The sequence below is a fragment of the Canis lupus genome, chromosome 16 (assembly GCF_048164855.1).
Source record: "Canis lupus baileyi chromosome 16, mCanLup2.hap1, whole genome shotgun sequence".
NCBI lineage: Eukaryota > Metazoa > Chordata > Mammalia > Carnivora > Canidae > Canis > Canis lupus.
Genome location: NC_132853.1, coordinates 56,156,201 through 56,175,800, shown reverse-complemented (window position 1 = coordinate 56,175,800; position 19,600 = coordinate 56,156,201). Strand labels below are relative to the sequence as shown.

The 19,600-nt window shown below is 45.3% G+C and overlaps 2 protein-coding genes across 12 annotated transcripts in view; one reads left to right on the top strand and one right to left on the bottom strand.

The window, feature by feature from the left end:
* The window catches only part of SAP30BP (SAP30 binding protein), a 36,026-nt gene extending 26,299 nt beyond the window's left edge, over nt 1-9,727 (bottom strand). The window contains exons 1-3 of one of the 3 annotated variants that reach the window (XM_072781571.1): nt 9,543-9,727; nt 7,795-7,904; nt 5,346-5,393 (exon numbers count right to left, since the gene is read on the bottom strand). In XM_072781571.1, the coding sequence (XP_072637672.1) occupies nt 5,346-5,393; nt 7,795-7,904; nt 9,543-9,648 (264 nt within the window). In that variant the 5' untranslated portion in view covers nt 9,649-9,727. The remainder of the gene's footprint in view (nt 1-5,345; nt 5,394-7,794; nt 7,905-9,542) is intronic. The other 2 variants (XM_072781570.1, XM_072781572.1) reach the window with 2 other exon arrangements.
* An 80-nt stretch (nt 9,728-9,807) lies between these two features.
* RECQL5 (RecQ like helicase 5) overlaps nt 9,808-19,600 on the top strand; it is a 37,927-nt gene continuing 28,134 nt past the window's right edge. For 2 of the 9 annotated variants that reach the window (XR_012009294.1, XM_072781568.1), the window contains exons 1-6: nt 9,813-10,644; nt 12,032-12,153; nt 13,266-13,784; nt 14,432-14,537; nt 15,028-15,139; nt 16,328-16,490. Coding sequence is in view for 7 of the 9 variants with exons in the window: in XM_072781568.1 (XP_072637669.1) it covers nt 10,527-10,644; nt 12,032-12,153; nt 13,266-13,784; nt 14,432-14,537; nt 15,028-15,139; nt 16,328-16,490 (1,140 nt within the window). In the remaining 2 variants the exon portion in view is untranslated. Of the gene's footprint in view, nt 10,645-12,031; nt 12,154-13,265; nt 13,785-14,431; nt 14,538-15,027; nt 15,140-16,327; nt 16,491-19,600 lie in introns of all 9 variants that reach the window. The other 7 variants (XM_072781566.1, XM_072781563.1, XM_072781569.1 and 4 more) reach the window with 6 other exon arrangements.

Below are 19,600 nucleotides of genomic sequence, written 5' to 3'. Positions count from 1 at the left end.
TGTGTGTTGCTTCAAGTTCTGCACATGGCTCTCACTTCCCCTCCTGGACCAGACCTTCACACAGCAGACACAACTGCAGGCTCTTTCCCGGTTGCTTCTCTTAGCTCCCTAGCTTCTCATGGCATGTGGTTTCTAGTTTCTTCAACATTTAGGACTGCTCTCCTCTGAATGCTCTCCGGTTTCAACGTGTGGAATTCGCTATTCCCAGACAGGCCCAATGACAGAGTGACCAGCCTGGGAGGCGAGCCATGGGACGTACTGGTGGTGGCAACTAACGTCACTAAACACCAACATGCCAGACACCATTAAGCTAATTGTCTGTTCACGTTTACTCAGTTAATCCACATTAAATAAATGAGGCATATTTTATTATGATGCTTGTTTCCTGGGAGACGAGCCCTGAGGTTAAGAGACTTCCCCAAGGAAGGTGGCATTCCAACACAGAGCTCTGGCTCCAGAGCCTTAACTTCCTACCCTGGGGCTGTCTCGTCTTACTCTGGATATTCTACCCCTCAATGCAGCTCAAGGCCCCCCTATGGCTGACAGCTCACTGGACACTTCCAAAGCAATGCAAACAGTCACCAAACACCTATTTAGTATTCCCAACCCAAAGGTCTAGTTTCTGAAAAATAGGGGTTCTCAAAGTTGATCTGTGGACCCCAGGGGGTCTGTTAGGTCAAAACTATTGCCCTAATATTAAGGTATCCCTTGCCTTTTCACTGTGCGTACATTGACAGGGGCAAGGGCGGACAAAGCTGGCCCTTTGGAGTAAATCAAGGCAGATACAGTGAGTTTTAGCAGTAGGCATACTCTCTCTCTCTCTCTTTTTTTTTAAGATTTTATTTATTTATTTATGAGAGACACACACAGAGAGAGGCAGAGACACAGGCAGAGGGAGAAGCAGGATCCATGCAGGGAGACTGACGTGGGACTTGATCCTGGGTCTCCAGGATCAGGTCCTGGGCTAAAGGCGGCTCTAAATCGCTGAGCCACCGGGCTGCCCATGTAGGCATACTCTCAATCACAAAAAAAATCCAATTTCATTTAAGAATATCCTTCTTAAAATGATTAATCTTATTGAGTCTTGACCCTTGGGTACACGTTTTTTTTTTTTTTTTGCATTTTGTTTGATATGAGATGTCGCATCAACACCTCTGTACACCTCAAAGAAAAGCACTTAGGTGAGGGAATTACAAGCTGATCTAGGTGCTTTCTCCATAGAGCATCATTTTTACTTGGAAGAATGGCTGACAGACCAACTACAGTTGGTCAGATTTGGGTAGCTGGCACACACTTTCTAAAAAATGAAGCCTGTCACATCAAGGAAAACTCTATTTATTGGTAATGATAAAATTCAAGATCAGGTAAGAATAAGCATCTTGGAAAATGTGTATTCCCCACAGTGGGCAGTTTCCCAAAACTTAATGGCTTGTCTGATGAGATTAGTGAGGTCATTAACAAATGTAATTAACAAACACTAGATCTGCACAACTCAGTGAAACAACTTTGCCTGAGGTGGAATGGAATATCATGACTGGATGAGAGAGCCATTCAGAGGGCCAGGCACACCGAGGGGACTCGAATAAAGCAGAATACAAAGAGTTCACATTCCAAGGTGAGAGTAACTTTTTAGGAAATCACTGCTTGGATCCACAATCAATCATCAATCGCCTAGAGGGCTATTAAAATATTTCTCCTTGGGATGCCTGGGTGGCTCAGCTGCCTTCAGCTCAGGGTGTGATCCCAGGATTCCCTGTGGGGAGCCTGCTTCTCCCTCTGCCTCTCTCTCTCTCTCTCTCATGAATAAATAAATAAAATCTTAAAAAAAAAATTTCTCCTCTTTCCAATGACCTGTGTCTAAAGCCAGATTTTTTTTCAACCACTTCAACCAAAATAAAACATCACAACACACTGAACGAAGAGGCAGTTGTGAGAACCTAGCTGTCCACCAAAGTGGACGTTAGACGTTAAAGACACCCGTAAAATGGCAAAACAATGCCAGTTTTTGCATTGACTTTTTTGGGTTTCAGAAATAGTTACTTTTTGCTAATATAGTTACTTATGTTAATATATAATGGGTTCACTCATTTTTTAATTAATTAATTAATTAATTAATTAATTAATTAATTTATGAGAGAGAGAGAGAGGCAGAGACACAGGAAGAGGGAGAAGCAGGCTCCATGCAGGGAGCCCGACGTGGGACTCCATCCTGGGACTCCAGGATAGCGTCCTGGGCCAAAGGCAGGCGCTAAACCGCTGAGCCATCCAGGGATCCCTTATATAATGGGTTTAATGGATATTTCAAAAATGCCAAATATTTCAAATTTTTGTTTTAACTTCTATGATAGTAAACAGTAATAGATAAAACCAAAATGAAGTGAAGCTCTTTGGGATCCTCGGTTTTTAACTGTGTTAAACACACCAAAATGTTTTGAGAACTGCTGTGGTAAAAAAATCAAAAGCAGATTTTAAAAAGCCAAAGAGGCTGCACCTGGGTGGCTTAGTCAATTGAGTGTATGACTTCAGCTCAGGTTAGTGATTCAGGGTTGGGGTTGTGGGACTGTTTGGGGAGTTGCTTGTCTTTTTCCCTCTGCCTCTCCCCCGCTTGTGCTCTGTCTCTCTAATAAGTAAATAAAATCTTTTAAAATAATAATAATAGGGATCCCTGGGTGGCGCAGCGGTTTGGTGCCTGCCTTTGGCCCAGGGTGCGATCCTGGAGACCCGGGATCGAATCCCACGTCGGGCTCCCGGTGCATGGAGCCTGCTTCTCCCTCTGCCTATGTCTCTGCCTCTCTCTCTCTCTCTCTCTCTGTGTGTGTGACTATCATAAATAAAAATAAAAAAAATTAAAAAAAAATAATATAAAAAGCCAAAGTAGGAAGGAATGCCATCTGGTGGAAAAGATAGTTTATGATACCAATCTCTTTGCTAATAAAGTAAATGACACCTCTAGTCCATTTGGTGACATATCCTATTTTAGAAACTTCACATATTTAAGGCAAAAATATTCAAAACTCAAGATTTGGAACTCAAAAATATCATTAATAGTCGGGGCACCTGGGAGGCGCAATTGGTTAAGCGTCCAACTCTTGGTTTCAGCTCAGGTCGTGATCTTGGGGTCATGAGACAGGGCCTCACGTTGAGTCAGTTGACTCTGTCTCCCTCCCTCTGTCTTCCCCGTGCATGCAGGAGCTTTCTCTCTCTCTCAAATAAATCTTTAAAAAAATGTAAAATATTAAAAATCAATTAAGTATTCCAGAAGAGTTCAGGAATAGAGGGAGAGTTGGGAGGGGTCTGAGGCTGCTGCCTGAAGACAGTCTGATGCCAGCTCAGACAGGAGAGGAAGCCAGCACCAGGGTTAAGGCATGGGGAGCCCAGAAGACTGTTTACAGACCTTGGAGATACCACGGACATTCATGATTTTTGGACCTAAGGACATCTGAGCCAGAGAGTTCTGGCTCGCCCCTTCCACATTCATCTGCCAAAAGAACTACAAGTCACCTTCAGGGCAGATTCTGTGTTCTGTCCCAAGAACAGAAACTTTCAGAACACTTCTCATTCCACAACCAGACCTGAAGTTCCAATGACTGAATAAAATACAGTAAAGCACACCACTCAAAGCCTAAGTATAAATGACCCGTCTTTGCAACATTCACGCGGTACTGAGAAAACCTGGGCACAAGACACATTAACAATCTTCCCAATTCTGCCCCCACGCCCCTAAACCCTGCTGTCCTTCCTTGTTCTCAGGGGATTTGTTGTTTAGCTTGCTGTATTCCAGAAGGGGTGACAGCGAAGTACCTCACTTCTCTAGCCAACTTCCCCAGGAGGCCTTCCAGCTTTAGGCAAAGGTCAGCTACTGTACACACAAAGGCTCTGGGGGCCCACACACCCTCCTCTCCCTCCACACTGAAGCTCCAGCACTTGGCAGCTCCTCAGGTTTATCTTGTGCATGGGCTCTAAGGCCCCCACACCCCAAATATGAAGACAGAAGACCACTACTGGCCATCTTCATTCCGCAAGCCCAAGCAGAGGTATGGTCACCCTTGACCTAAGCCACAGGTCTGCCCTTCAGCTTTGGATGCTCCGATGAGTGAAGCCTGGGCTCCTTACTTGACATAGAATGGAGTGGCATTTGCAGTACCTAGGGCTCAAACTTGTTCTCTCTTTTGCATACTGGTGCCCAAACTTTCTTCCTTGGTAAATGTGTTATTTGCATCATCCCACAGCCTTTCATGGGCTTATTTCAATGGTTGCACACAATTCGATCCAATCTCAGAATCAGCTCAAATTTGGAACAGCTCATGCTATATTTTTGGATATACTACCGTTTTGATTATAATTTGGTACAATTTTCCGAAGTTCTACTATGTTGCCTTGAAGGCTTCAGTTAGTTTCAAAGCAACTTTTAATCACAAAACTTGGCCTGTATTCCCCAGGCCTGGAGTGATGGAATTAGACTTTCTCTTTGAAAAAGAAATGTTTGTGGGGCATCTGAGTGGCTCAGCGGTTGAGCGTCTGCCTTTGGCTCAGGTCATGATTGTGGGGTCCTGGGATTGAGTCTCACAGGGAGCCTGCTTCTCCCTCTGCCTATGTCCCTGCCCCTCTCTCTGTGTCTCTCAAGAATTAAAAAAAAAAAAAAAAAGTTTGTTCCCTAAAGAATGTTTCCTCAACAGGCACAGTTGTACTGATGCTCAGTATACAGTATAGCAAACCTACCTCACACAAGGGGGTAGGTGTCTCAACCATCATCACAATAGGTCAAGGAGCAGACAGAAAATGCTAATCATTCCCAGTTGCTACCGGGAGGGAAATATCAGAAATGGTGATGTTGTTTCAGAAAGACCAACTGTTTACCTAAAAGCGGATGGGCACAAGCCTGGGGATACAAGGATTAGGAGGAGCTTCTCCAACAGTTGGGGAGAGGCCTCACTCTCTCAGACCCTCTCTCATAGTCCTTCCTCACTTCTAGAGGACTAAATAGTACAAAAGGCACTCCTGGATTCGAGAAACATTCCCACATCTAAGTCACCTGCAGGTGCAGTGATCCCACCAAGCTCACCTCGCTGCAGAGCACAGGTAGGCTGCTATGCTCAGCCAAGGCCTCTTGCCTTTCTAGTCTGAAGATATGGCACTAGCTGCAAGGCTGGAAATCCAAGCTGCCTGAGGGCTGACTCCCTCCATGGTAACCTCCTTTCTTTAGAAACCTGCTTTCATCCCGGATAATGTACACGTTTGTACAGTGCATTAGCTGGACCAACATAGGTCCAGACATAGGAACCGAGCCACAGTGTTACAACGCCTCATTTGCTTCCGGCCACCCCACCACAGCCAACACCAAATACCTTTGGGTCATCAGCCTCAGGTTTTTCAGTCTCTGAATCGTCATCTTCCTACAAGACAAAGAATTTAGAGGATTAAGCTTAAAGGAGCGGGCCTGAGAGTTCTCACATGCATAATTAGGGTCTGGAGCAATGTACCCAGCCTGGGCCATCCCACCAAGAACCCCTCCCCTCCCCTATGACCCAGAACTAGAGAAAGAGAAGGGGGAAAGGAGATGTTCTGGGAGGTGGGGGAGGGGGTGGGGGTGGAGAAAAGACCACCAGCAGCTCAAAGTCATTACTCCAGCAGTGTCATAGTCTACAGCAATGGAAATGCCTGAGATTAAAAATCACACACACAAAAATGGAAAAAGGCTGCAATGTTTCAGAAAAGAGTAAGAGCAAGCCCCATAAGATAAAGCAGGCATAGGGTTTCCAACGAAATATCAATTATTTAAAACCTGGAACATGAACCTCTTTTTTTCCTCCTTTCCTTTGCCTTTCATACACACAAGCACATCAGACTCAGACCTACCATGACATTGTTCACGGTCAGACTAGCATGACCCCCACACAACCACACCTGGGAACTTCCACCCAGGAGCATTCACAGCTACACCAACAACAGGTCACATGACCAGGGCAAGTGACCCAGGGAAGGACTACATAGCCACACCTGGCCTTTCCTGGGTCTCATAGAACTGTCACTGTTCTATCCAGTCTTGTTCCTGATTCAAATGGCCTGCCTGACACAAAGCACCATATGAGCAAGGCGTTTTCCAAAGTGTGTGCTGGCCTCACACGAGCCAGCCTACCATTTCACCGAATGAAGGTCAAAAATCAGCTACCCTATTAGGTAGCTATATCCACATCTGTTCCCAGAACACCCCAATGCACAACAGCCTTTAACTTAACACCCAGGAAAAAATTAAGTTTCATTTGAAATTGCTTTTTTTCAATCGAGCTACACTCTAACCCAAACATTAAATAGCACCCCAGATGCTAATATAAACATCATCTGTGAGACTTGAACAAGGTACTGATGGCTTTGAGATTTCACTGTCCCTCTAGGTGCCAGTGAGCCCAAAGGTTTAAATCCAATCTCCATGATTCCCTTAAAATGTAATCAATCATGCCAGAAAGTCAGTGATATAGCTTAGCCAAATACGATTACATTTTTAAAATGTCTATATTGGGATCTGATGAGAGGATTTTACTAGAATATGATACAAAACTTAAATAGGATGAAAATTCTAAGCAAAGCAACATGGAGCGACACTTTAGAAACACATCATGCAAACTGATCAAGAAAATACAGTGTTAGGCTAGCATGTGTGCACTTAAGAAAATTTGCAAAGCTTTTCTAAACAATTTTAGTCAATTCTAAATTATTGGCATTAATGGTGGGGCTAATGATGTGAGAATATCTTCCAAAAGAGCATCAAATACAAAACGCTTTTTGGTTTAATCAGAAACTATTTTAACGCTAATATTTAAATATCAATGCATAAAAAAGTTTCAAACAAATAATAAAGTACATTGAGTGCTTCAGTTAAAAGTATTGCTGAATAGCCAGATTTCACTTTATATGACTGTGCTAAGCACCAGCTTGAATCCTTGCTTTCTCTCCAAACTTAAATTCTGGCTCCTGAGGCTCACTCAGGTGATAGTGTATCCAAAGGCTTTCTGGTTAATTAAGACACAGTTCTCTTTTCTTTGTTGCCAGTACATACTGAATGTCAGGCCAGATTTGTGCTCAAGAACTGAGGGCACTCTGATAAAAAGTGCCAAGTAAAATGTCAAGAAAGAAGTTAAGAAGGATCAAATCACAAATAAGAAACTAAATAATTTTCCTCCCTAATCTTTTTAATGAGCTGAAAGATTTTAATAAACCCCAACTAAGATTAAAAATACCGAGTTGACTGCAGATATCAATGTTAGGACAAATGCATTGTCACAAACGGAATAAACTCCCTTAATGGGGAACGACACGAAACACTCATTGATAGCGGAGTTAAATAAAATAGTCCACTATCTTTTCCCCCAAATTTCAATTCAAAAGTTAATTCAAGGGACAGCCCCGGTGGCACAGCGGTTTAGTGCCACCTGCAGCCCAAGGTGTGATCCTGGAGACCCCGGATTGAGTCCCACATCGGGCTCCTTGCATGGAGCCTGCTTCTCCCTCTGCCTGTATCTCTGCCTGTGTCTCTCTCTGTGTGTCTTTCATGAATAAATAAATAGATTAAAAAAAAAAAAAAAGTTAATTCAAAATGGTCCAGATGAAAACAAGTTTCGTTTTCAAACAGAACTACCGATAACCAACCCAGTTTCCTCAACTGATACCAAACAAAAAGTGGGGGAAGGGTGGGGAATGATGTTAGCCATGGAATGGAACATTGTTGGTACAGTTCGAAGGTTTCTGACAAATGAAATGGTGCTTGGAGCAACTCTGGATTAGAACAGATTTACTTACCGACTGCTTGCTGTTCTCATCCTCCTCTTCTTCATAACCATCTTCATCACCTCCGAGGCGAGAAAAGTCATCCTCTCCATAGGCTTCAGATACTAATCCACCTTTCTCCTCTGAAACAGAGGAAAAAAAAAAGAAAAAGAAGAATGAATGCGTACAAAAATGCAAGACGACATTTCCGTGATTTGAGCGGCCAGAACTACCTTTGAATGTCTTAAGTCTCATGTAAGCGACTATAGGTTTGGAATGTACCTTTGGAAAGACCAGAATTTAGTGGATGAAATCATCAAAAAGAACATGGAAAAAAACCAAATGCTAAATTCTTTCTTTCATGCTTTCCATTCACCTAGTATGCTGAGGACCTCTACTATTTCTATTACAACTGTTGCATGTTTTTAGAAAACCTTTTTAAAAGATTTTCTTTATGTATTCATGAGAGACAGAGAGAGAAGCAGAGATACAGGCAGAGGGAGAAGCAGGCTCCATGCAGGGAGGCCGATGCGGGACTTGATCCTGGGACTCCAGGATCACGCCCTGAGTCAAAGGCAGCCGCTCAACCGCTAAGCCACCCAGGCGTCCCAGAAAACCTCTTTTGATATGGGTATCTCTACCTTCTATCAGAGGCAGTAAAACTTGTCTTCTCATACAAGACCAGGCCTCTGTTGCCCTCATTTTTGTGTGTCCTCCGCTAGGAACAGGAGCTTTAGCTGGGGTCACTCGGAGGGGCTACCAATCATACCTACTTGAGAAGCAAAATCTTCTTTTCCGTTTAAACCAAAACAAACAACAACAAAAAATATGAAATGCTACAAATTACTGGGAAACACCAGAGAACCTCCTGACTGGAACACACCACACAAAACTGAGAGTAGCTAACCTCCGAATGAGGAAAGGAAGGCCCAGATATGTTAGTTAACTTGCTGCCCTCTGATTCCAACGAAATCTGTTCCCATTTTCTAACACTATGATTCTCAATCTGAGTAGCGTTAACAGTATCACTGATGGGTCTTTAACAGCTCACAAAATAAGGGAATCACTGAGGAGCATTAAAAAACTCACAAGGGGATCCCTGGATGGCTCAGCGGTTTGGCGCCTGCCTTTGACCCAGAGCGTGATTCTGGAGTCCCGGGATCGGTCCCCACATCAGGCTCCCTGCATGGAGCCTGCTTCTCCCTCTGCCTGTGTCTCTGCCTCTCTCTCTGTGTCTCTCATGAATAAATAAATAAAATCTTAAAAAAAAAAAAAAGCTCACAAAATGCCCAGATCCTACCACAAACCAATGAATTACTCCCTCGCCAGCGAGACCAGGTATACAGATTTTTAAAACCTCCTAGATGGCGTGTAGGGCACATTCCCAACGCGAAGTCATAAATGCAAAGACACAACCTTTATCACCCTCCACGTACGTTCTACTCATCGCTCTCCCCGTTATACAATGAACCCGGAGGGAATAGGTAGCTTTGGATCCTCTCCATCCTTCGTCCATCCCTATGCCCCACGAGGCCCGGCACGGAGAAGTCTTTCAATAGTGTCGGCAGAGCAATCTAATCAACGGAAGGAGATGATCCATCCACTCTTATTCTAAAGCGTCTACTCTGTCCCAAGCAGGGCCTCGATCGCGCTTCGCGGCTCCGGGACCCGGGACTGGGGGCACAATGACCGTCTCTTTCTTTCCCTTCCCCCCTGCTAGGGGACCGGCACTCCAAGCAGCCACCTGACCCTCCCCTTCCAGTTCCCTACTCGCGCCTCACCAGCCGCGCCGCCCGCCGTTTCGACTCCAGCCTCGCCGTCGGACTCGGGCTCTGAATCTTCCGCGTAAACTGCCAGAGACGACAGAACATTCTTCTTCCCCGCCATCTTACTCCCACAACCCCGGCGAGCCTCACTCCTATGACTTAAAAAAGCCGACTTCCGTGCGTAAAGGCGACTTTTTCCTATCCCAGGAGAACTCGCGCCGGTTCCTGTCCGGCAGCCAATCAAAACGGCCGTTTCTGCGCCTGGCCCCGCCCCTCGCACCGGAGGTGCGGAAACGTCATCACTGCGCGACAGATGTAAAGTTGTGTGGGTTTTGCCTGACACTGATTTCCCAGCAATTTGGCTCCTCAGGATCTGGGTGGCTTATGTGGGTCTTCGAGTAGTTCCCGACCAGCGGGCAGCGGCGGCCCGGCAAGAGTCCTTCGCTCCTGGGTGGCCCACGCCCAGCTCTGATATCTTGGGGGTGAAGACAGGGAGGCTTCGGCTGGGAAAGGGAGAACCGAGCGGATCTGGGGCTTAGAGGGAGGAGGGAAGAGCTCTCCTCCGGGAGGTGGGAAGAAGAGGTCGGGGCTCTTGGGAGGGCGGAGGGGGGAGAGCGGGCGTGATAGCGGCGCTTATAAAGGGAGCCGGAGGTGGATCTTAGAAAAAACAATTCCATCTTCTCCAAATTATTCTAATGAGACAGTTGTATTTCTCGTCGTGATCTGATTTCTAGCTCTGTGCTGTATCATGGGATAGGATAGTTCAGTGTTTCTGATTTTCTTGAGCATAAAAGTGGAGATGTTAAATTGCCCAGGAATTTGTTGCTTGACGCTGTTCATCTGGAGCTATGTTCGTTGCAAATAATATGTTGCTTGAGAGTGGATAAAGGAGATTTTACCTAGAGAAAAATAAGCGGTATTTAAAAGGCAGAACAGAGGGTTTTCATCGCAACCGTATGATCATCGCCTTTACCTTAACTTTTGGCCACTGTCGCTAAGATGAGCGCTCACCCTTTTGACCGTGAACGTAGAGTCCGGAGCACGTTGAAGAAGGTCTTTGGGTTTGACTCTTTTAAGACACCTTTACAGGAGAGTGCGACCATGGCTGTAGTGAGAGGTAACATTGCCAAATTTCCTGCATTTACATTTGTCCTGGCTATACTGTAGCACTGCCAGAGGGTGCCAACACCCTCCTTTTGACCCTACCTTGGTCCATAGTTGTTGGAAATCTTGTAGATGCGTCCCTTAAAACTTGCAGTTTTATTGTCAGAATCACCCAGCTGTTCTGGTTCTTACATTTCATAGCCAGAGCTGCAGATTGAAAACAACTCATAGGGGCACCTGGGTGGCTCAGTAATTGAGCATCTGTCTTTGGCTCAGGTCATGGTCCCAGAATCGAGTCCCACATCAGGCTCCCCACAGGGACCCTGCTTCTCCCTCTTTCTCGGTGTCTCTCATGAAGAAATAAATAAAATCTTAAAAAAGAAAAAAGCCAACTCATTATTTTCAATCCATGTTTATTTGTGGTCTAGGCAGTAGTGGGAGTGACAGGAATAGCCTAATCCAGTCACTGACCTGCTAAACTCTTTGTTGAAGATTGAGTAACCTGGGTCTGAAATAGAGAAGGAAGGAGTAATATTTTCCTTAAAAGATTTTATTTATTTATTCATGAGAGACAGAGAGAGAGAGAGAGGCAGAGACACCGGCAGAGGGAGAAGCAGGCTCCATGCAGGGAGCCTGATGTGGGACTCAATCCCGGGACTCCAGGATCACGCCCTGGGCCAAAGACAGGCGCTAAACTGCTGAGCCACCCAGGGATTCCCCGGAAGGAATAATACTATAAACTGAGATGTATTGGCAAATGGAGGTTGTCCAGAGAGAAGCAACAATGTAACATTAATTACATCATAACACTTACAAACAAAAGACCTCTAAATGATATCACTTCCATGTCTTCACAGGTATCCCCACTCATCTAGGAGTATTCAACTTTCATGGCTATTTAATTCAATTGTCCATATCCCAAAAGACTCAGACTTCTCACCCTTGTGGTTATTGCCATTACTGGAAATTGTGCCCATTTCCAAATCTCTCTGGATTGATCCCCACCCTTTACACAGGAAGGATGGGAAGGAAATTAGCATTATATTGAGATCTTTCCATGTGCCAGACACTGCTAGGTGCTTTTCCTACACTCTAAGTTTTCAATAGCCATGATGAAGGAAAAAGATAAAAGGCAAGAAGCATGTATTTATTTTCTTTTAAAGACTTATCATTTGAGAGAGAGGGCACGAATGCTCATGCACGGGCATGGGGAGGGGCAGAGGGAGAGGGAGAGAATCTCAAGCAGACTCCTTGTTGAGCACAGAGCCTGAAGTGGGGCTCAACCTCACAACCATGAGATCATGACCTGAGCCAAAATCAAGAGAGACACTTAACCACCTGAGCCACCCAGGTGCCCCTAGGCAGGAAGCATTAAGTGTCATTGTCTTGTATTTTTGCAGGTGACAAGGATGTCTTTGTGTGCATGCCCACGGGGGCAGGAAAATCCCTCTGCTATCAGCTTCCTGCTCTGTTGGCCAAAGGCATCACCATCGTAGTCTCTCCACTCATTGCTTTGATTCAGGTGAGGCTTAGGGAAGTGAAGATGATAGCTTCAAAAGTTTAGGGGAAGGTTTTTAGTTTAGTTTGTTTTTTTTCATCTGGAAATGTCACTTCTCATTTGCTTGGTCTTTTGCCTTTTATTTTCTTTGATTTGCCTATTTCCGTTTCTATATTGGGTTTCTGAATTGCCCAAATGTGGGGTCTCCACTAGTGCATTCATAACTAGTGGTTATGAATGAATCTTCTGTGTCTTGATGGCCTGAGGCCTTTCATTGTCTTTTTTTTTTTTTAAAGATTTGTTTATTTATTTATGATAGACATAGAGAGAGAGAGAGAGGCAGAGACACAGGAGGAAGGAGAAGCAGGCTCCATGCAGGGAGCCCGACGCGGGACTCGATCCCAGGACTCCAGGATCATGCCCTGGGCCAAAGGCAGGCACTAAACCGCTGAGCCACCCAGGGATCCCTTTCATTGTCTTTTGTTACTTTTCACCCAGAGGAGTATGGAAATGTATCTGTATATACAGACACTCTCTGGTGTACACACATATGTACTCTTGGTAGGTTAGAGGATGCAGATGGATGGAAAGCTAAATTGATATAAACTGGTTAGAACGTTGTCAGCATCTGCTCTGCACCTCTGGCTATATTTAAGGCCTGCAGGTGGGCTGACAGAATCAGAAATGAGGAAGTATGGCCATGCGGTTAAGAGCCATCCACTGTGAAGGAGAAACAGGAGGCAGTACCAGTGCATCGTGAATTTCACGAGATCTCAGGCTTTGTGCTAAATGCTTTATGTTCATTCACTTTACTTTTGCATCATAAAATTTCATTTAATGCTAACAACCACCCTGTTAGGTAGTTACCGGTTTTGTAGGACGTACAGAGGGACAGAATGAACTGAGTCTCAGAGGCGAAGAGCTAGCCAAAGAGCATGCAGTGATGAAGTGAGCCAGGGCTGTCTCCCTTCAGAGTCTGTGCCCTCAAGACTGCTTCACCTTCTGTACTTCTTGTTTGTGCAGAGGAGACCTTGGAGGTTGGGAGGAGAACATTTATGACTGGGAAATGCCCAGTGAGCCAAGGTGATATTTATCTTTGGGTCCTCCCTTGTGGCCTGTTTCCTTTCTTCCCTCAGGACCAGGTGGACCACTTGCTGGCCCTGAAGGTACGAGTGAGTTCCCTGAACTCCAAGCTCTCAGCACAGGAGAAAAAGGAGCTGCTTTCTGATCTAGAGCGAGAAAAGCCACAGACCAAACTTCTGTACATCACACCAGAGATGGCAGCCTCACCCTCCTTCCAGCCCACCCTGAACTCACTGGTGTCCCGCCACCTGCTCTCCTACCTGGTGGTGGATGAAGCTCATTGTGTTTCTCAGTGGGGGCACGACTTCCGTCCTGACTACTTGCGTCTAGGTACCCTCCGTTCCCGCCTGGCACATGCCCCATGTATAGCTCTGACCGCCACAGCCACTCTCCAAGTCCAAGAGGATGTGTTTGCTGCCCTCCACCTGAAGCAACCAGTTGCCACCTTCAAGACTCCCTGCTTCCGGGCCAACCTCTTCTATGATGTGCAGTTCAAAGAACTGCTTTCTGATCCCTATGGGAACCTGAGGGACTTCTGCCTTAAGGCTCTTGGACAGAAGGCTGATAAAGGGGTGAGGGCCCTCAGGCTGGGAGGCCAAGACGCTCGAGAGCAGTGGGTGGTATCTGCAACACAGAGATGGATATTGGTTTTCTAGAACCTTTGCTTTTTCTAGCTTCTTTAGAACTAGCTGAAGCTTCTTAAAACTTGTGCACAGAGAGTTGTTCCTTTGGTTTCTTGGCATTATTTCCCTTAGTGGAGTTCCCTGATGCTGGAATTCTGTGGGAGATGGGTGTCCAGCCCCTGAGTGAGGCCTTTGCAGACCTATCCAAGCAGGGGAGCTATATGGGTTAGGGTTTTGAACTGCTTTGTTACAAATGGCAGATCCCTGCTGGTGGCCTGCCTTACAGGAACCTGTGAGAAGGAGCGAGAGCTGCTTTTTTTTTTTTTTTTAAAGGACTTATTTATTATTTATTTATTTAGTCAGAGAGAGCCAGAGAGAGGCAGAGACACAGGCAGAGGGAGAAGCAGGCTCCATGCAGGAAGCCCGATGTGGGACTCCATCCCGGGTCTCCAGGATCACACCCTGGGCTGCAGGCGGCGCTAAACCGCTGCACCACCAGGGCTGCCAGCAAGAGCTGCTTTTACAGCAGGACGAGGTATAATAGGCAGATTGTTCTGTTCTCAATGCTTACTTTCTTCCCATGTCTTCTCATTCAGTTGCTGTCTGGCTGTGGCATTGTTTACTGCAGGACCAGAGAGGCTTGTGAACAGCTGGCAACAGAGCTCAGTTACAGAGGTGTGAATGCCAAGGCTTACCACGCAGGTAAGGGGTGCCTGGGCCATCTGATCCCCTTCCATTTCAGAGACCTCTCAGTGGGTCTCTTGTTCTTTAAAGATCCTGGATAATCAGCTGGTCTGTCATCTTTTTCCAGATACCCAGGCAGAGCTAAAGCAAAAAGGAGTCTAGACACAAATGAGATCTAAAATGAGAACTATGACTCCTGAATTCTTTTTCTCTCCCTATGCCCTCCCAGTAGCAGTAATGAGTTTTTAGAAGGCCAGGTATTGGTGTTGTGGAGAGAGCACAGGTTTTGGAGGCCAATAGACTTAGGTTTCAATCTGGGCTTTAACGCTTATTGGGTGCTATGTGCTCCACAAGCTAGGGTCTTTATGAGGTTAAGTGTGTGGCCCAAGGCCACACTGCTGGTAAGTGGTTAATCAGGGTATGTGTACAGCGCCCAGTACAGTGTCAAACCCAAGGTAGATTCCAAGGGAAATATGGGTTCCCTTCGCCACCTTCCCCTCCATCACAGGGCTGAAGGCTTCTGAAAGAACGCTGGTGCAGAATGAGTGGATGGAGGAGAAGGTGCCTGTCATTGTTGCAACCATTAGTTTTGGGATGGGAGTGGACAAAGCCAATGTCAGGTGAGTGATGGTTCTTGCCTTACCATCCCAGGTGGGGCTTGCCTCAAGTGACTGCCTAGTGCTCTGCCTCAAGGCCCAAGTGCATATGCTCCTTCTATGGCCAAAGGGGAAGGAGGCCCCAGGAGCGAGTCCTATCCCCCATCAGAGGACTGCACAGCAGGGTTCTATCATTCCCCAGTAGAGGGCAGCATGCAGCCGTCAGGCCCATCCATTAGCACTGCCCAGTTCCCTGAGTCTAATGCCTGGTCCCCGTGAGGGGGTGGAATGAACTATCTTAAACTGCTCCCTGGGGAAATCCTCAGCAATGCCTTATTCCCAGCATTCCTTGTTACTGCTTACTGATCTTCCAGAAGAGATGGGTGTGTCCCAGCTTCCTAGCCCCACTCTGGCAACCCTTGGGAAGGCTTTTACCTCTAGCCCCACCTGACCTTCCAGAGACATTTTCAGCTACAGCCTGAAGCCCTTTGCTCTGATCAACACCAGCAGTAATGCCTTATATGATTTACAGAGCACTTTTGCATACATGATCTCCTTAAGACTCAAGTTGATCAGGAGTGGAATGAGTCTCTGTGCTTGCGTTTACGAGAACACAAGCTTTGGAATCAGTTTGGACCCTAGGTTGGCTGTGGATCTTTAGGGCCAACTTTGAAGTCAGACACCACTAGGCCCAAATCCTAGTGCTACTGTCCCCTTGCTGTGTCACCTTGTACACATTTTTTTAATCATTTCATTGTCTATAAGATGGGGTTATCTCATCTGATAGTAACTGTAGAATTAAGTGAGACAAATAGATAATGTTATTTATTTATAGGAGGTATATAATAATGTTGTCCCTCTCTCTCTTCAGAGAGGTTAAAGGGACTTACTTGGATCATGCAGCTTATTAGTGGCCATATATTGTTTCTTTAAGTCCAGTGCTTTTTCTCCTGGGCCTGTGACACTGAGGGTTTTGGTTTCTCATATGTGCTGAAATTGCTCCTCTTAACTCTGCTGTGGCCTCTGACTTGGCCACTCCGTGGCCAGGAGATCTACTGATGGGGTACAGGGGTCATAGCCACATTTCTTCTGGAACCTGCTAGCCTCCCTGCTCCTGGTGGCCACAGAAAGCCCTGCTTCCCTGGTTCTGATCACTCCTCCCCTCAGCTCTTCTGCCACAGCTCATGCTGCTTGTCCCTTTGGATCCTACAGGTTTGTCGCCCACTGGAATATTGCCAAGTCTATGGCTGGGTATTATCAAGAGTCTGGCCGGGCAGGCAGAGACGGGAAGCCTTCCTGGTGCCGTCTCTATTACTCCAGGAATGATCGGGACCAAGTCAGTTTCCTGATCAGGAAGGAAGTAGCAAAACTCCAGGTAAGTCCTGGGCAGCAGGAGCCCTTTCTGTCCAAACTCCCTCCCACTCTCCAGTTTCATGCAGCTTATTTCTGAACCTAGGCAGCTTGCAGCAGCTAGGTTAGACTTTTTCCTTTAATGGATCTTAGTGTGATTTTTTTGTGTGCCTGTTATTTTACATAGCCAAGATCAATCCTGTCTTGTGTTTTAGGGTGGGGAGGGGCAGAGGGAGAGAGAGAATCTTAAATGGGCTCCGCAGTCATGAGACCATGACCTGAGCTGAAATCAAGAGTCGGATGCTTAACCAGTGGAGCCTCCCAGGCGCCCCAGTCCTGCCTTGTTTTAATTAGCATTGTTATATAAGAATTTTTCCACATTGTTGAAAGTTCTGTGTTTTGGTTTTCAGCTTGCTTGATTGCTTTTTTCTTTCTCTCTTTCTTCTTTTAACCAAGTACCTAAGTGAACTTGATGTATGATAGGTGACATTATAAGTCAGCAGAAAAGGATGCACTCTTGAATAATTGGTGCTGGAGAAAGATAAAATCAGATACCTACCTCCTCTACCATACACATATGAATTGCAGGTGCAGTAAGGATCTCAAAAAGGGGTAAGGGACACCTGGGTGGCTCAGTGGTTGAGCATCTGCCTTCAGCTTGGGGCATGATCACAAGGTCCTGGGATTGGGTCCCGCATTGGGCTCTCTGCATGGAGCCTCCTTCTCCTCCCTCTGCCTATGTCTCTGTCTCTCATGAATAAATAAGTAAAATCTTTTAAAAAACCTGTAAAATTGGGGGAAAATATTTTATTTCCTTGACAAAGGGATGAGCATGTCAAGATTTTAAAAGTGGAATCCAAGGAAGACCTGGCTATTTGACTAAATCCAAACTAAAAATTTCTCTGTAATAAGAGACACCATAAACAAGGTGAAAAAATGAGCCATTTTGGGGGAAGGTATTTGCAATATGCATAATTGAGAGAATTCCTATTGGTGACTCTGTAAAAGGCAGATAACTGCAGAGCAGAAAGTATGAATTTCACAGAAGAGGGAACCAGAATATCTAATAAAGGTATGAAGAGTTGCTTAGCCTCCCTTAGAAATCAGGGACTTGTAAAAGAGATGATGAGCTGTCACTTTATACTCATCATACTGGCAAAAATGTCCAACATCTTTATAATCACTGTTGGTGAGGATGTGGGGAAAGGGGAACTCATGGTGTTGTCAGGAATATGGACTGGTATGACTGCTTTGAAGAGAGACGAGGCAGTACATGTAATGGGAGGATTATGGTGCTCTGTGATTCAGTAATTCCACTTCTAGATAAACAAGTTGTCATGACGCGTATAAGGAAGTACAGGGATGTTTGCTGCAACTCTGTCATAATGAACTCTTCCTCTATAGAGTATCGGATAACCCACTGTTTACTGGGTTAGTCACTCGGTGGAATGATCTAAAGCAGTTAAAAATGACACCATAGGGGATCCCTGGGTGGTGCAGCGGTTTGGCGCCTGCCTTTGGCCCAGGGCGCGATCCTGGAGACCAGGGATCGAATCCCACGTCGGCCTCCCGGTGCATGGAGCCTGCTTCTCCCTCTGCCTGTGTCTCTGCGCCTCTCTCTCTCTCTGTGTGACTATCATAAATAAATAAAAATTAAAAAATTAAAAAAAAATGACACCATAAATCTACATTAATCAACACGGATAAAGACCTCAGAGCATAATTTGTGAAGTTGCAAATGGAGATGTGTAGCCGTTTTTTTTTTTTTACCCCCACCGACATTTTAATAAGTCTTTTTTTTTTAAGATTTTATTTATTTATTTATTTATTTATTTATTTATTTATTTATTTATCTATTTATTTATTTATGAAAGACACACAGAGAGAGAGGCAGAGACACAGTTAGAGGGAGAAGCAGGCTCCATGCAGGGAGCCTTCTGTGGGACTTGATCTCGGGACTCCAGGATCATGCCCTGGGCTGAAGGCAGGCACTAGACTGCTGAGCCACCCAGGGATCCCGACTTTTTCTTATAAGAAATATTGAATGCCAAATGAAAAAAATATTGAACACAAGTACTTATATCTGATCTTTACCAAAATGAGGTTAAAAGGACAAAAGTTTTATAAACCCACAGGGACAAGAAGAATAGAAAACAAGGTAGAAATGTCAATAAATGTCTGCCTAGAAAACCCCTGACTCTACTGGAAACCTATTAGAGTTCATAAGAAAACCTGGCAAGATGTCTATATGTAAAGGATATATTTTTTAAAGCCTAGCTTTTCGCCACATTACCATGAATGCCTAGGAACGGAAATGAAAAAATATTAAATTTGCAAGAATAAAACTTATAAAATACCTAAAAGTAGGGGTGCCTGGGTAGTTCAGTCAGTTAAGTGTCTGCCTTTGGCTCAGTTCATGATCTTAGGGTCCTGGGATCAAGCCCCACATTGGGCTCCCTGCTCCTTCCTCCCTTTCCCTCAGTCTCTCCCTCTCTCTCTGCCCCCTCCTTTGCTCATGAGTGTTCTCTCTCTCTCTCCAATAAAGAAATAAAATCTTAAAAAAAACCCCAAAACTCACCACTTTGTATTTTTTGTTTTAAGCATTTTATTTATCTATTCATGAGAGACACAGAGAAAGAGAGGCAGAGACATAAGCAGAGGGAGAAGCAGGCTCCCTGCAAGGAGCCCGATGCAGGACTCGATCCTAGGACCCTGGGATCACGACCTGAGCTGAAGGCAGATACTCAACTACTGAGCCAGCCACCCAGGCGCCCTCCCCACTTGGTTTTAACATGCAGCCAGGGATGGAAACTACTGATTGAGATAAAGAAAACTAATAGCTCATTGAAAGAAAACAGGCTTTGAGTAGGCATAAAAACTGAGTGGGAAGACGTAAAGCTACATACAGTTCTCCTCAAAGTTAGTATATAAATGAAGTTCCAGTAGAAATCCTAAAAGACTCCTATTGGGAAGTGGAATCTTAGAACTTATGTGAAAGAAGAGCCCAAGAACAGCCAGGAAAAGTCAGGACAGGAAGAATGGTGAAGGGGATGAATTTAACTCAGTGTCAGAATGTGCTGGGGTGTTGCTGTAACCAAATGCATTTAATACAGCAGCAAGCTGTGGTACAAAGAA